Source organism: Perna viridis, chromosome 7 (genome assembly GCF_037379345.1).
Source record: "Perna viridis isolate PV_CMFRI_1.1 ecotype Kerala chromosome 7, ASM3737934v1, whole genome shotgun sequence".
Lineage (NCBI taxonomy): Eukaryota > Metazoa > Mollusca > Bivalvia > Mytilida > Mytilidae > Perna > Perna viridis.
Genome location: NC_142451.1, coordinates 22,387,757 through 22,403,544, shown reverse-complemented (window position 1 = coordinate 22,403,544; position 15,788 = coordinate 22,387,757). Strand labels below are relative to the sequence as shown.

General features: G+C 30.9%; 1 protein-coding gene across 4 annotated transcripts; it reads right to left on the bottom strand.

Moving 5' to 3' along the window:
* Positions 1 to 75: 75 nt before the first annotated feature.
* On the bottom strand, positions 76 to 15,161 carry LOC148611815 (uncharacterized). 4 transcript variants are annotated; one of them, XM_088592715.1, is made up of 19 exons: positions 14,897 to 15,161; positions 13,497 to 13,637; positions 11,774 to 11,923; positions 10,824 to 10,907; positions 10,150 to 10,230; positions 9,255 to 9,356; positions 8,538 to 8,636; positions 7,827 to 7,925; positions 6,738 to 6,836; positions 6,329 to 6,427; positions 5,785 to 5,883; positions 5,333 to 5,431; positions 4,833 to 4,931; positions 4,083 to 4,181; positions 3,607 to 3,744; positions 2,679 to 2,697; positions 2,153 to 2,251; positions 1,680 to 1,805; positions 76 to 1,233 (listed from the first exon to the last, which is right to left on the bottom strand). In XM_088592715.1, exons 2-19 carry the CDS (start codon positions 13,515 to 13,517, stop codon positions 152 to 154), a joined length of 2,694 nt encoding a protein of 897 aa, XP_088448841.1. In that variant the 5' UTR covers positions 13,518 to 13,637; positions 14,897 to 15,161; the 3' UTR covers positions 76 to 151. The 4 variants fall into 4 exon arrangements, with proteins under 4 accessions (XP_088448841.1, XP_088448843.1, XP_088448842.1 ...); XM_088592717.1 differs by lacking the exon at positions 13,497 to 13,637 and adding an exon at positions 13,710 to 13,736 and having other exon boundaries at positions 14,897 to 15,160; XM_088592716.1 differs by having other exon boundaries at positions 76 to 1,230; positions 14,897 to 15,160.
* Positions 15,162 to 15,788: the final 627 nt, after the last annotated feature.

Sequence of the window (15,788 nt, the reverse complement as noted above, 5' to 3'; positions counted from 1 at the left end):
TTGTAGTCGATAAATGACAAAACGAAACGAAGGAAAAACGGGGTGATAGCTAATTGAAACAAACATATGCAAACAGTCGTACTGGTAATGTTTTTAATGAAAAGTAACATTGATATATTCTGCTTCAAACTTTACATAAACAGTTTCATAGTCAATCATTATAATAAAATTCGTTTGAAATATTGTCTATTGGAAAGGTTATTATAGCTCTCGTATGTATATCGTAAATATTCATCATAACCGACCAATTAAACGGCTTGGGTAATAGATTCAATTCAGGGCAGGAATCTATGACGGGAATATCGTTCTTATATTGAATGACAGAAGAGCTAGTATTTGCTTTTATACATGAACTTTTAAGAAAAGAAATAAGTTGATATGAGTTTTTGAGTTGCATGGTAACTGCAATTTTATCATTAAGTTCAACGCAATCAGTTGCAAATCCTAAGATGGTTTCAGGAAAATGGGTTTCCTCTATTGGTATAACGCCTTTCACGCTACATACCAGTAGTATACAATATTCATGTTTGATTTCCTGTTTATATTTCTCGGATGCAAAATGTTTTGACTTTACTAGTGACGGATATACATAAAGTAGGTTCTTATGTTCTCGAAACAGTTTGTTCCAATTATATGATAGAAACTTCTTGTTAGAAATAGGAAAATCCTCATCGTCTAACTGGGAACAAGCACTTCTTATCGCTTCAAATTCACCTTTTCGTTTACCTGAATAAACGTAAAATCCCTTGAAGAAGAAAGAATGTGGTGGCATATCATATTCAAAATAAGCAGCTATTGCACACTGGTCTGAACACACCTCTCTTTCTGGGCGAATGCCTTGCTTACAACCACAAGTCCAGCCAGACCAAATGCTTTTAACTTTTAAAATAGTAGACGTAGAAAAATCACGTGCTATTTGGTTGCAGAGTGGTATTGCGAATTTTTTGTCGTTCAATTTGAATACCAATCCTACAGGATTAACTGATTTAGTGTTATTTTTGTATGGATTCCCTCCATTCAGCAGAATATACCTAACAAGACAATTATGTCTGTATTTTACAGCTAAATGTAATAGAGTGTCTCCCGTTCTAGCTGCACTATTGACATTTAAACCATCACGAATTTTATTAATAGTTGTAAGTAACACTTCAAATTCTGTAACTGCTTTGGGTTCATCTGCTTCAAATGGATGTGGATCTTCAAAGTCATCTGCATCAACTGCGACATCACCTGCTTATATATAAAAAATCGATGGCAAATAAAAAAAACTTTCAAAGTTGTCCATATTTTTTTCAAATAATGCATGTACCACGACAGACCCATTGCGGTAGTTTCCAACTCTCCGATTTTATCCTATTATTGCAATTGGTTATACGGACTTTCCTTTTGCGTAGATTTAACAGATCGGTAATTTTGCTATTACCTTTGATTCTTTGTAATTTTTTCCTTTATTCACTTGACAAAACAGCCTTCTTAAATTTCTTGACACCCTTAATATCAGGTTATATGAACCACAAAACTAATTTTGTTTCAGTTTTGGGTAAAAAATAATTTTTCGGTGCGTTTATAGTCAAACGAGCTGAGAAATGAAATGAAACGATTCAATCAAATGCATGACTATATATAAGACGTTATGATATAACATTCTTAGAAAATACTAATAACATCAGTTTATTTACCATTTTGTTTAGAAGACCGTCGTACAGTAATTTCTTTGAGAGTACTGTAAGCCATTTGTAGTCGACTGTCAACAATACAATCAATGTGGAAGTGATCACAGAATATGTTGACTTTAAAAAACCAGTCTGGGTAAAGCAAGACAAAACATGTAAACAACAAGAATGTTTAAATGTAAGGAATGCAACTGAATGAACTTAGCATCACTTCCACAAGTAAGTATCAATTTAACGTTTGAATTTTTTAACTTTCTTAATAATGCATTCTAAATACCGAAATTTGCAATATTTAAATAAATTTTGTTTTGGCGGATTCGGAGTTTGATTTTGTTTTGTTTAATTCATTTGTTTGTATGTTTGTTTGTTGGATTTTGTGTTTTTGTTTTTGTTTTTTGCTGTGGAAATCTGAATTGCTTTCTTTTATTTGTCGTTATAAACATGGAATAATGTTACCAATTACATTTTCACACACTTACATTTTCCATGGCATGTGTGAGATACCCACTGCTTGATATGTTGTTTACTTTGCTTTGACGTTAAAAATAATGCACGATCACAGAAAGACACAAAATTTCCTGAAATAAAGTAAATTTAGAAATTGGAAAGTATGATTCAATAATATACTTTAATTAAGTTTAAAAAAAAATGCATGTATGCGTTTCACAAGGTTAGTTTTAACAGGTTGCTAAATTGTTAGGTTACAATTTTCATGAGACTATTGTCTCACTATAAATGTTACTGATTGCGTTTGTTTAAATTCGTTGTTATAACAATTCATGACTTCTTTGGTTGTGATTCCTTATTTCACAGTCCCTTAATTGTTCCCTTGTACGTGATTATTGATAACCAGGAGAAATATGTAACAAACTTTATTTAGCATTCTTTTATTATAAGTAATAAATACACAATGACCTCATTCACACTTTTTGGTCCATGTGATTATAATCAAGATTAAGGTCGTGTAAAACATTAAAATTTAAACTTGAGCGCTCTTGTACATACCTTTATAAACATCCCACTCCTACAAAGATAAAGGGCTTAACTGTACAATCAGTCATTTTGATAAAAAAAAATACAAAATGCGTAAGTTAGGAATCGATGGTAAAATGAAAAGTTTAATTGGTATGTCAAACCTTTTACATCTCTGCCAAACATTGTACTAAAATCTGCTTCTTAATGCTAATTAGCACACGAAAAGGGTATAACTTCATAAATATGGCTATGAGTAGTTCTAATCCCAAACGAAATTATACACATCCTCTGTAGCATTGTTCATAACTAAGTGCAGTGAAACGATAAACAAGTCTTTAGGGGGAAAATAAGGAAACTCTCGCCTTTTACCATTATGATTTTGTTCAATACATTCTAAAACATAAATACTTTAATCATCGCATCATATTGTACTTTAAGTTTTAAATCGGTTTTCCTAGAGGCAAGATAGCGGACTTCTTCTCAACAACTTTGTCAACAAAATATGGAATAATCAGAAGTGGAGAATTATTTTTTCGGTGAACAATGTTGTGTCATTATACTCCTCCAATGAGATGGGATATATTTTAAAGTTGATGTAACATCCCCTTTCTGTACCTTTCGTCCTAAAACGTTTTATGAAATGCTTTTCTTGGATTTTTACAGTAATCAAGGGAACCGAGATTCTAGCAAAAATTAGGAAAATGTAATCAAGGAACAAAACCCACACATGGAAAACATACGCATACAACAAAGAACTTAAAATAACCAAAACATAACGGACAATGCAACAAAAATAAAGCAATGCGGACTCACAAAAAAAACTGGGAGCATGGACAAGATTTACCAGGAGGGTAAGCGTCCTCTTTTTCTACAAACACTGGAGGAAACTAATGAGTATATGAAGTACGAACGTGTGAATTACGCGTAATACATTAAACAATATCATTTATGACAATACCTCATTATGTGTAGTTTTATCAGTAAAATATTTTTCATCGATTTCTTTTCCTTGTACTGTTCCTGATTCCAGTAAAGTCTGAACAATGGTTGATTTGTCTGTTGTACAATTTGTAGCGTAATCAAGACATGTTTGTCCCTAACCAAAACAAAGTAGTGCCAATCGCAGTAAATATTTCATTTGTTTATTTCTTCTTTTTTTTTTACTTTCTTTATGTCGCTATTTATATTCAATATTGTGATTTTGAACACATTGTAACACATTTAACATTCAATAAAATAATTATAATTCTTACTCTACCTTTAAATTCAAATCGCAAAACAGGTTTTGAAATGTTATGTATGTTGCACCAAAAAGAGACTGTTAAAAATACAAGAAGAACTTGAACGAGGTTTAAACAGTATACACCTAAATCACTCAAAATGTATTGGATAAAGTGAAAATGAAAAGGCATTTCAAAGTGTATTTATACATACCTTATTGTTTACTATATTGTTGTCAATACCTGAATCTATTAAAATCTTTATTACATCACAGTTATTTTTTTCAATTGCTGCAAACGTTGCATTGTTGCCCTATGAAGAAAACATTTTTCCCACATTTTTTTAAAACTGATTTGATGTGAACGACCTCATGTGTAGTGTACTTATACTGGTTATTGTTATGAAACACATTTATGTGACCTAAAGGATTTTTTGGAGAATCATTCATAATTCAAGACTCAGCTTTTTATTATTACATCTACATGAATGATTTTTTTTAACTTTAGATACTGTTTGAAGGTAATAAACCACAGGTAGCCTCAACATTTTTCCATAATTTAACTTTCAACTTTAATATTTTATCTAAAGCAATCTTGGTTACAAAAGAATGCATCTTTGTTCTGGAAGTTGAACCTTTTCTAGAGTTATTTCCCTTTAACATCAGTATCACTTTGAAGCTTACATATAGTAAGTCATTTAAACGTTCGAGTGACTAAAATCTTTTCGATTTGGATTACCTCCCTTACCTCTGGTCTACTACCTTAAATGAAAGATTGAATTTCTTTATATTAGAGACCAAACATGTCTTACTTAAGCCTCATTAAAATTAAAGGGTAAAGATATAACAGACATTTTGTATATATTAAAAATGAGCTGATCGAACAGAAGTCAACAAAGACACGTACTGGCCATAAAAATGAGTATGTGCCAAAAGGTTTTTATTTAAAAAAAAACGTAAATTACCACAGAGTCTCGGCAATTAATTTCAACGCCATTATTAATCAGGAACTTCATAATATCACACCCACTTCTGGTTATTGCTTTAAAATAAACGGGTATACCCTAGAATTAGAAGCATGTGGAATGAGTAAACATATGAATATCGTCGTAGAAAGCGTATTTTTAAATTAATAAACTTTGTGAAAAATGATCCTCGGACGTGACAACTATGAGCAACTCATTTGGTGTTTTAGAGTAGGCAGAGAACGATTACCCTACCAGTGCACCTGTTCCAAGTTCCCAATTTTAGTGGAATCCGGGTTGCTCATTTACTTTTGTTTCTTTGTACGTGTTATTGTGGTTATTTCACGTTCCTTTTTGTCTGTGCCTGATTTCCTGTTCGAGTCTTTAGCATTATAGCAAGTCATTTTTATTTCGCTTCACTTTTTGATCATTCTAAGATATGGAACACAAATTTATTGGCTCGTTTGCTCTGGAAAACAAGGGGAAACAAGAAAGATAACCTTGACGTTAGAAAGGTTCACGTTAGCTCCGTGTTGAAGAAGTAATTCTATTGATGGTAGATCTTGCATTAAAATTGCCATTTCCAGAACAGGATTGCCCTGAAAACAGAAAGATTTAATAATATGCCACCCTAAATGTTTTCATCGCTCACACAAAAAAGGTATGTTTTTTAATTGTAATACTGTTAATTATTATGCAACATGTTACATTGTATGCATTTTATTAACACAACGCATCAAATCTAAAGACCAGGTGTTATTACAATCACAATATAAACACGGAATGACAAGTGCTTCTTCAATAAATATCCTCATGATTTGACTTTTTGCGTTGTGATTGGCGATTGTCCCTTCGAATTGATAAAAGTTATGATACAATAATTTAGTATCATGTTTACGATATGTGTAAAATATGTTATAGTGTATTATTAATTTCCACTGAATATTTATACCTCCTTGTCAGGTAAATTTACGTCTGCTCCGAGACTTAACAATACTTTTAAACATTCCACCTGTTTAAACATCATTGCCACGTGAAGTAGGGTATTACCCTGTAAACAACACGTAAAGCTCAAGTTAACAATGTTGTAAAACATATTAATTATCATACATCCATAAAACACATGCAGATTAAAGAAAGAAAATAATGAGTTCATGTTGTTTGAAATTTTGTTGTTTTCTGACCAAAGATTTAATGCATAATTGTAAAAAATAATGATGTTGATAAAATGCGAATGTTGATTGTAGTGTTCAAAGTAACACCTTATAAGATTTTCCTATTGTACAAGATGGTGAAACATAAATAAGTAAAGTGCCACATATGGCGAAATATCAAACCTGGAATTCCGACATTTAATACATTAATAAAGTAGCTACGCCTTGACACAAGTGTGCAGCATATTGAAATTTACGATACGTTTGTACAATGGATATTTTTGTATTTCAAAATAACTTGAAAATCCTATTTTAAGCCTATTTGTAATGTTTATTAAAAACCTCTTTATCTTTGATATCGACATCAGCTCCAGAATGAACAAGCAATCTCATAACATCTATTTGGTTAGAAGTCATAGCTTCCTCTAGACAGGATGTTCCCTTAAAAAAAAGAATTCAGCATAATCCAACTCTTAATAAAACATCTGGTTTGTTAGACACGTCCTTGTCTCATCAATTTCTCACATTCTGTTCAATGTGTACATGTAATAGGGGACGCTGCATTTTTTTCTAATAATGTTAAATAAGTGTGTAACTGAAAACTAAATTCAAGGTGATCAACAGGTTTTTTATTTCACTATTAGAAACGTTCTGTGAGCTTTTTCTTTTCATTAAACAGGCGTTACAGATTATTTTGACGTGGAATTGCCAAGAGTTAAGAGTTAAGAAGTTATCATAATCATATACTTACTAGTGTATTTCTGAGATTTGCATCTGCCCCGTGTTGTAGTAGTATTTCTATCATCGAAATTTGTCTTGACAAAATTGCTGAATATAAAATCGTATCGCCCTGCGATATGAATCAAATATAATATAATTATAATGAGTCCACGCAAGTATATAATGCAGAAATAATTTGAAAATTCTAATCCGTACACGAATTAATTATCATAATACACCTCGATTCGATTCGTTTTGGTTGTTCGTTTCCTGTCTTTCATTTTCAACAGATTTTGGGTCATATTAAGTTTTGAACATGATTAAGAGAAGAGAAGCTGCTGTCATAAATACAAAAGATCTATTAATAATTTTATTTGAGGGTAAAACATAAGTTAATTATTGCAAAATTTGAAACGGATGGTTTATTATGATTCAATGTAAAATTTCATCAACCAACGGCAAACATATTCCGAACTGAAAATTAAGCTTTTCAACGAATACATGTACAAGTCTAAATAAGAAAAGTGGATGTATAAACGATATCTATACAAAATGTAGCGAACAGAATAAAATACAGCAAGAATTTTCACGCATTGTCGTGCTGTCTATACACCAACTCGTACAGAATATATCGGAGAGCAACCTAAATTGCCTACAAAATATGCCCAATATATATAAATAAAGCAATCCATTGAAAGCAAAGATGATTGTGACAAAGTGTTTCCAATATACCACCCACTCGTTGAGTGCGGTATAATTACATAAAAAAATCAAAATAAGAAAATAAAGACTTCACATTCAAAACTAATGCATTAATTACATAAACTCCCTTCAAATCTTGGAAGAACATCGGGTGTTATTTAAGGGTAAACATGCCCTACTCAACCAGTGCCTCCTCACATTGGACGTAAGTAAAACCCGGTAAAGTAAAACAAAGGAAAGGGTAGATTTAGCAATGTTTTATTTGCAAAACCTTTACAAAGCTGTTGTTATGCAACAATAGAGAAATAAAACGTGAACTTAGACTGGATTCAATGCTTGAGGCTCCCTTTTTCGCTTATAGAAAGCAAAATCATTTAGCTCTATAAATGAATTTCATCATTTAAAAAGCACTTCTAACCTTGCTATTACGACAATCAACGTCCGCACCCGCTTCTATGATTAACTTCAATATTTCTGGTTTGTTTGTCTGTAGAGCAGTATATATAATCGGATCCCACTGTAAAGAATAAAGAATTAATTTCTCAAAATGCTCATTAACTCATTTATATTTTTCATAAGTTATAGTGTCGTTTATAACTAATATTTAAATTTCTTGTGATTGTAACTATGCCAGTTAACAAGAGTATGTGAACAACGAAGTTGTAACTAGCTGTAATTCAATACATACATCGAAAAACAACACTAACACATTGCATATGACATAATAAAATGACGAACAAAAATGCGTAGTTTCCTTTATTTAAAAGTATATCAAATAACTGAAAATATGTGCTGTGCATTAATATGAAAAATGAAAACCACGATTTGGGTTACATTACATATCTTTGTTTTGTTAATAGTTCGGAATGTAAATATATTTACGTTGCCTTCAGAATAAGTGATTCTTGTGGAAAATTGCCTTTAATTGCAGGTGATATCAATCAACAATTACTTGATTTAGTGCCTTTGTCACCTTTCTGATGTATAAAAATGTTTTTAAAACTAAAAAAAATGGATTTATTCCATTAAATTAGGTCATACCTACCCCACATGACAAAACTGTCTAAGTAGTATATCCCAAAAATGCTCTTATTACCTTTTAAAATTTTCAAGTGCATTATTTTCTTACTTCGCTATTTCTGTAGTTTACATCAGCTCCATGGTTTAATAAAAGTCTAACGGCACCAAATTGTGCGTAAAATAGTGCTGTATACAATATTGGATCTCCCTACAACATCATAAAAGAACTTCAGCTATTTTTGATTTTCTTTTGAAACAAGAAATTAGATATTTATTTTAACAGAAATTCAAAATAATAAAATCAAAGACTGTATACAACGTAAACTATGTTGTTTTCTACCTACTTCTTTTCATTTGACTGCTCGAGACTCTCCTGGTCCATAAAAACAGAAGATAAGTATTAAGTTTTGCAGCAATTGTGGATTCCGGTCGACTAGATGTGTTTTTTTCTTACAGTACAGTTTTTGTTTGTTTTCTGTTTGTTTTTTGTTGATGTTATTGTTTTTTGGTTTTTTTTTGTTGGTTATGTTTTTTTGTTTTTGTTTTGTTTTGTTTTGTTTTTTGTTTTTTTGTTTTTGTTTTTTTTGTTTTTTTTTTTCCTAAACTAAAAGTGTATTACTTTTGCTTTATTTTAACCTTTTTATCGTACAAGCACCACAAATATTCAAAGTCGTAAGTGAACACATGTATGTATGTTCCTCTTTGAATATATAATACGAACAAAATATTCCTAAAATTTAGAATATTTAATTGCATCTGTTGCATTTTAAAGTCAATAAATAATTCTTATTAAAAGTATTGAAACAAAACTCTGTATATTTCATACGTTCTGGTCTCTGGCATCTACATCTTCTCCTGTTTCTATCAACTCCTCTATGACTTTGTAAGCTGAACCGTCATGCACTGCTTTTGTAAGAGCAGTTTCCTTCTATAATGAAATAAATAATTAATTATTCAATATTAATGCAGATTAAGTTTTGTACGGGTCAAATGCAGGATTTTTACACTGGAAAATAGACAGACTACTTATAGGATGATATTAAGATGGATGCCAAATTCGCGCCAGAATCTTGGTTCCCTTGATTACTCCTTAATGAACTTTTAGGCCGATGTATCTCTATGTCAGTTTTCATCAGTACATTGTCGGTTTAGGTGCTTTCTATTGTCAATTTACAGATTTCTTTACGGTAAAAACGATATATATATATATATTGTTTTTTTTATGAATTGTTTGAAGTCAATCAGACCAACTTAAATCATATAGATTGGATTGTAACTACACTACGTTTACCATACGCTACATATTATCACGATTTATTACAATATTAAAGTCATCTTAACTTTTCTGGCTAAATGAATGTAGTGTTGCAAAATGAATAAGCACATTCATTCAAATTTAGTTGGCATTTCATCAAACCTACGATTCTTTTATTAACAATAAAAAGTCATTCCATGCACCATACTAAACAGATAATTGGTCAGACTTTCCAATATGCTGCTTCTTTTTAACTTACACAAATTCGAAACTAGATTGTGTTTTAGACAAGATAAAGTTGACGTATTTAAATTAAGTTTTGTTATAATGTCTTTAACTTAACAAGAAAGCAAATACACGTTACTCTCTTGAAGCTGATTTATATCAAAGTGGTATTTACGATGTAAAATAAATTATTGACATTAAAATAAAAGAAACTAATGTTAAGTTTTAGTAAGAAAGTTACCTTGTTCTCACGATCGTGTATATACTTCTTAAGATATTCTAAACGTTGCTGACGTAACGTCTCCTCGTCAAACTGAACTGTCTTGAAATATATAATTATATTTAAATGTGTTTTAGGAAATTACAAGAAACGAAAAACTTCGATTCAAACTAATATATGTCTGAACATTGAATGTCAAAAATCTACTTAATATTATTTATCATTTACAAGGAAGCTACATTTTTGTTATTCTTAAATGAATTTTATTGATGCGGTAGAAAGGTTAGAGTACGAATGACCAAAAGATTGTAGGGTCGTAATTGTAGTTGGAATTTGTCGCTAGAACCTAGCATCTGCAAAGTTTGTATAACTTTTTAGCTTTAAGTTTGTGGCGAAAATTTAGGTACTTTCTTGGTTTACCTACTCTGTTTCTAGAAAATTGTCGCTTATACATAGCAAGTACCAATGTGACGTAGGATCTGCAACAATCTAGAGTATAGCATGAATCCTCTAGAGCTTGATAAAGTTTGCCGATGGAACTTAGAAAGTGTTATGGGGGAATATTATTATCGGGGCCCAGAGTTGTCAATGACCTACCCTCACTTTCACCAAACTTGGTCTTAAAACCATATGGTTTTGCATTGGAAAAAAACAGAAAAAACTCTCGCCTCTACTAAAACATTACCAAAACCTACCTTCTTTCTGCTTTCTGTGTTTGATTGTTCTGTTGTTTCGCTTTCGTTTTTAAATTCTTCATCTTTTGCTTCTTCTTCAAACAACTAATTCATGCATAAAACAGGATATTTGAATTATAATATTATTATAATATATATAATATATTGAAATATACTATTAGCAATCATTAATTTAAAAGTTACACAAAAAAGTAATATATTAGAGAAACCTTACAATAACCAAACTGATAGCTATCACGTCATCAGATTGATAGTTTTATAAAGAAAAAAGTAAAATATAACTTGTGGACAAATCCAATGTGAACTTCATGGTACAATTAATGTCACAAAATTTCACAGAACTCTTGTAAGCTAAAAAGAAAAGACCCGATTTATATTTTAGTGCCTTGTTCATAATCTTTCCCATCGGTAGAACTAATGGTGAGTAGATCCTCGTTGATGAATATGTGATAGAAATCTCAGGTCATATATTATATTTATAAACGCAGTTTTACGCTGTTATATATCAGATTATTTAATGCATAAGTGAAGTCATCACTACAGACGTTTTATGGTCTTCATCATAAACTCGTGGATCGTTATGGTGTATCCATCTGCACCATGAAAGCTGATTTATTCAACGGGTCATAGTTTTCCTTCCTCGTTTGTCTACCCCGGACTTGACTTTTTTGAGAAACTCGGCGGGTGTTTCTGGGGAAACAGAGGTCGCTTACCCTACCGATGCACCTGGTCCATACTCCATTTTTTTAGAGGAGTCCGAGTTGCTCATTTGCTTTTGTTACTTTGTATGTATGATTTTAGTTACTTTGTTGTGTAAGTCTGTTTTCCATGTATGGTCTTTGTCCCTGGATTACATTCTTTTGATTACCGCTACAACTTTGGTTTCCTTGATTTCTCTTTGTTAATTGGACGCTTTGAAAGGTTTATTAAATGTCTCATCTTATGTTTACCTCTAAGCTAGCTGACTCAAAACTTGGTTTCCCATAAAGTGTTCTGACAAAACCATTTTCAGATTTAGAGATCCATTCTTCTGTCTTCCTTCTAAATGGTCTATTGCTATCTTTAGAGATGTCTATATCTTTTCCACAACTGCAAGCAGTCTGTAACAAATCAACTGCATTTGTTTCAAGATTTTTTTAAACTGACGGTGTAGGCAAAATTGATAAAATTTAGGTTTTGATATTGTTGAATTTCTGATATTTCAAGGATAATCTATCTCACATTTACTCAATTTACTAAAGAAACTATTAACATAGAGACAATCATTACAAAATATACATCATGTTCGTCGTTAATATTTTTTCTCTTTGTGCCTGTCTACAATTAGGAGATGTTGGTCATTAATGTGTTTTCTTGTCATTATTTGACTTTTATGTTTTTCGATGAAGTGTCGTCTTTCTTTTACTATGGATTTTATTACATTTTTTGTCAGGGTCTTTCAGAGCCTACTTAAAATTGTGTTTACACTTATTGAAGACCTTTTGGTGAACTTTGTAATTATAAGTGTTTATTATTCTTATAAAGGTTAGACGATGATGCATGTTTGCGTTTTACCTATCTGTTTCTTTTTCTCTGTCAATTAGTATCGAACTCAAAAGCTATAATTATTCCCAAGTATCAATGGAAAGCAATATGTGACATACTAGCAGAAGAGTATTTCAAAAGCGATAACTTGATATAGGGATGTAAAATTCTCGATAATACTTAATAAAATAATAAAATTAAGGAGGTAGCCAATTATATTTTTGAATGAATCCAATTAACATATTTAGAAAATAGATCCTAATACAGAAAACCGATAGTAGTAATACGCTTCAAAAAGTAGTAATCTACAACGCTTCAAAATCCAGTTAATTTACATATACAGAGTTAATGTAAACAAATAACAATTAATCGTCATAAAAACGGTTCATTTCCATCACAATTTTAGTTAATCACATAGGCTGCCTTCTCGTTTCCGAACCAAGGTCTATATTGTGACCTCTTTATTTAAAGGATCACACGTATTACAACATTTTCTATAAGACACTTATCAAGATATACTAATGTTGTGAAGAACATAAGTGCCATTCTTGACATTTTCTTCGTGCGGATTCGGTTTATTTTTCTACCTTGGAAGGTCAATTGAGACAAGGATAACTGCATTTGAAATGGTAACAACTCTTTCGTGACTTGTGCAAATTAGTGACTCGTCAATAAAGGGTTTTCTAAATTTTTGATTGAACATTTTATGTACAAGGAAGTTACCTACTTTTCTTTCCAGCAATGCGTCATATGTTAACGATACGCGATATTAAATAATTTAATAATAATAATATTAAATATAGTTCTCATGTTCTACAAATTGTATTTTACAATTTTTTCTTTCTTTTTTCTTTTTAAAAATCTAAGTCGGTTTTATAGGGTACCTTCCTGTCAGATTGAAATCGGGCTTTCAGTGCTTTCAAAATCAAAAGCTACATTCATATTTGATTACCATTATGAGGACGTAAACTATAGTGAGAGAAATTTCAGCTTTTTACAAGACATAATATGCTGCTTAATATGTATTTACTTAGTTTGAAATGTATAATTTGAAATTGCTTTCCATAGTTCTTAGTCGATTTTTAAGTGATAATAAAACTTACACGGAAAGTGTCAAACCCTACCACCTTACATAAATAGGAATGTTACCCCGAAAATGCGTCGTGGCATAAAACATTTTACATCTAGGATAACAAATCTACGATCTAATAATACTTCGGACGCAAACGCATTGTCTCAGTTTTCGGCAACAGAATGAGGACTCACACTAACAATATGATATTATCATCTCTACAATTAAAAATAATTATAGTCGCAAAATTAGTCCAGCAAACACTATTTAGTAAAAACACTTGATCTTACCAAAGCGTTGCCCATTATCTAGGATTCCTGCAAGAACGAAATCAAAAGTAACAAAAAACAATTGATTTTCATTAATTTACGGCTGAGCTTCTGAATCAGTAGATAAACACGCTTGTTGCTTTTTTATTAATTTATCGTCATACTATTTTAATTTGTATTTGTGAATGTATTACTGTATCATTTGTGGTTTTAATATGTCAAGTTATTATTTGTTTTAATAGTAACTTATACTTAATAAAATACTGAAGAAAAAGGTAATTGTATTAACTCACACATTACTAATTTTATATAATACTGAACAAACTCTTTGCTCTCCAATCAAATATAACATTATAATGTTACTAGATATGAATAGGATGGAGCAATTTAGTGTTTATATAGATACTTGCAACATGCAATAAAGTTCAAATACAATTAAACAGCTTATTTTATTGCTAAGGTGTATTTTAAAAAGGTGTATAACCAATATATGCAACCATGCACTTGTTATCCCCATTATACTCTTTAACTGCGTTATTTCATATTAAAACAAGGTATTGACAATCGAAACTGGTAAGAAAAAAAATCTTGAATTTTTGGCAAGTCAACTGAGACTGAATAAAGTTATGTTTTCCATAGAGATTCATTGTCTTTTACTTAGAATAATAAATAAATGTGCTTGCTGGATTAAATACGAAAATGTGGGATTTCTCTTTTTCCTTCGATTTGTATGGTTGTGACAAAAAAGCGTAGTTTGACAATGGATATGTTTTAATTAGATTTTGTTTATACAAGTATTAACCTAAGTTCAAATACATTTTTACTGATATGAAGAGACATCTAAAAGGGTCTGGTTTAGAAAAGATAACTGACATGGTCTACAAAAGTGTTTGGTTAAAATAAGATTATTACCTTACCAACAAAAGTCATCATAGGCTAAAGTAACGTACTCATTGAACTTAAGCATATTACATTGAAATTCTTTATTTCCGATCAAAATGTTAGCTGAAAACAATCCAACTAAGTGTCAAAGTTGCCGCAGTTAAAATAGTTAGCTTTTTATTTTATTTATTTATTATTTTTGTTTTGTTTCGTTTATTTGTGGTTGACATACAAAATGTTGATTAAATATAAAAAAGAACATGGGAAGAATACTCAAACATATCCATCTATCAAAATGTTTCCAAATTACAAAATGTCATTCTTACCTGCATATTTTCTTCTATTAGTTCAAAAAGTAATTAAAATCGGTGTATTCAGTGTACCTCCTGTACATCACGTTTTATTTACCACAATGATAGTCACAGATAATATTAAACCTCTCCTTATTTCTTGTTGATTGGCATTCTTATTCTAATGCGTCTAAACAATAGAGTATTAAGACAACCATCAGATAGACCAACTTAAATGACCCTCCTTTGTCTCAAAATAAATTGCACAGGTTCATCTTTAAATATTATCAGACTTTAGTCATTATTCATGTGTTATATTTTACAGTTTTAATGAAGCTTATTATCCGAGGTTAAGACGTTGACAAATAAAGTACTTGAATACAAATTTAAAGATGAGTGCCTGTGTACTTACATGTATGGATTTTTGTAAATATCTGCTTATTCATCTGATATTTTTTTTCCATATTTTGTTCAAAAGTTTAGAAATAAAAAAAATAATTAAAAAAAAAACAATAAACATATTTGTGTTTTACATAATTATAAATGTTTTAATATGAGGCAGTAGTTTCCTGTAATACAACAATGCTGTAAAGTAGTGAGGCCTTAATCCATAGAAATTCTCACAAATTTTAGTTGCGTGTCATCCTTGATATTAAAACTCTCGAGACGACATGTCATTAAATTAACTGAGTTTTTAAATGTTAGCACAAGCTGAACCAATTGGTCATTTTCATAACGAAAGAGGCTGAACAGTTACTTCCTGTCAGGCTGAAATCAGACCCTCATTGATTCTAAGTTCTAAGTTGACTGGAATGCATATACTTTCCATCCTACTTTCCGTCAAGTTGTCCTTTCGAAATACTCAGACTTTTTACTTTATACATTGCCTTAGAATCAAGCTTAAGTCTGAATAGAAGGACAGAAATGT

What these genes read in the sequence shown, in the direction of transcription:
- LOC148611815 (XM_088592715.1), bottom strand. Translation starts at nt 13,517, where the DNA reads ATGCCACGACGCATTTTCGGG. An exon ending in ACACAGAAAGCAGAAAGAAG is followed by an intron (nt 10,231 to 10,823) that starts GTAGGTTTTGGT and finishes ATATATTTCAAG; the next exon opens with ACAGTTCAGTTTGACGAGGA. An exon ending in TAGATGCCAGAGACCAGAAC is followed by an intron (nt 8,637 to 9,254) that starts GTATGAAATATA and finishes ATGATGTTGTAG; the next exon opens with GGAGATCCAATATTGTATAC.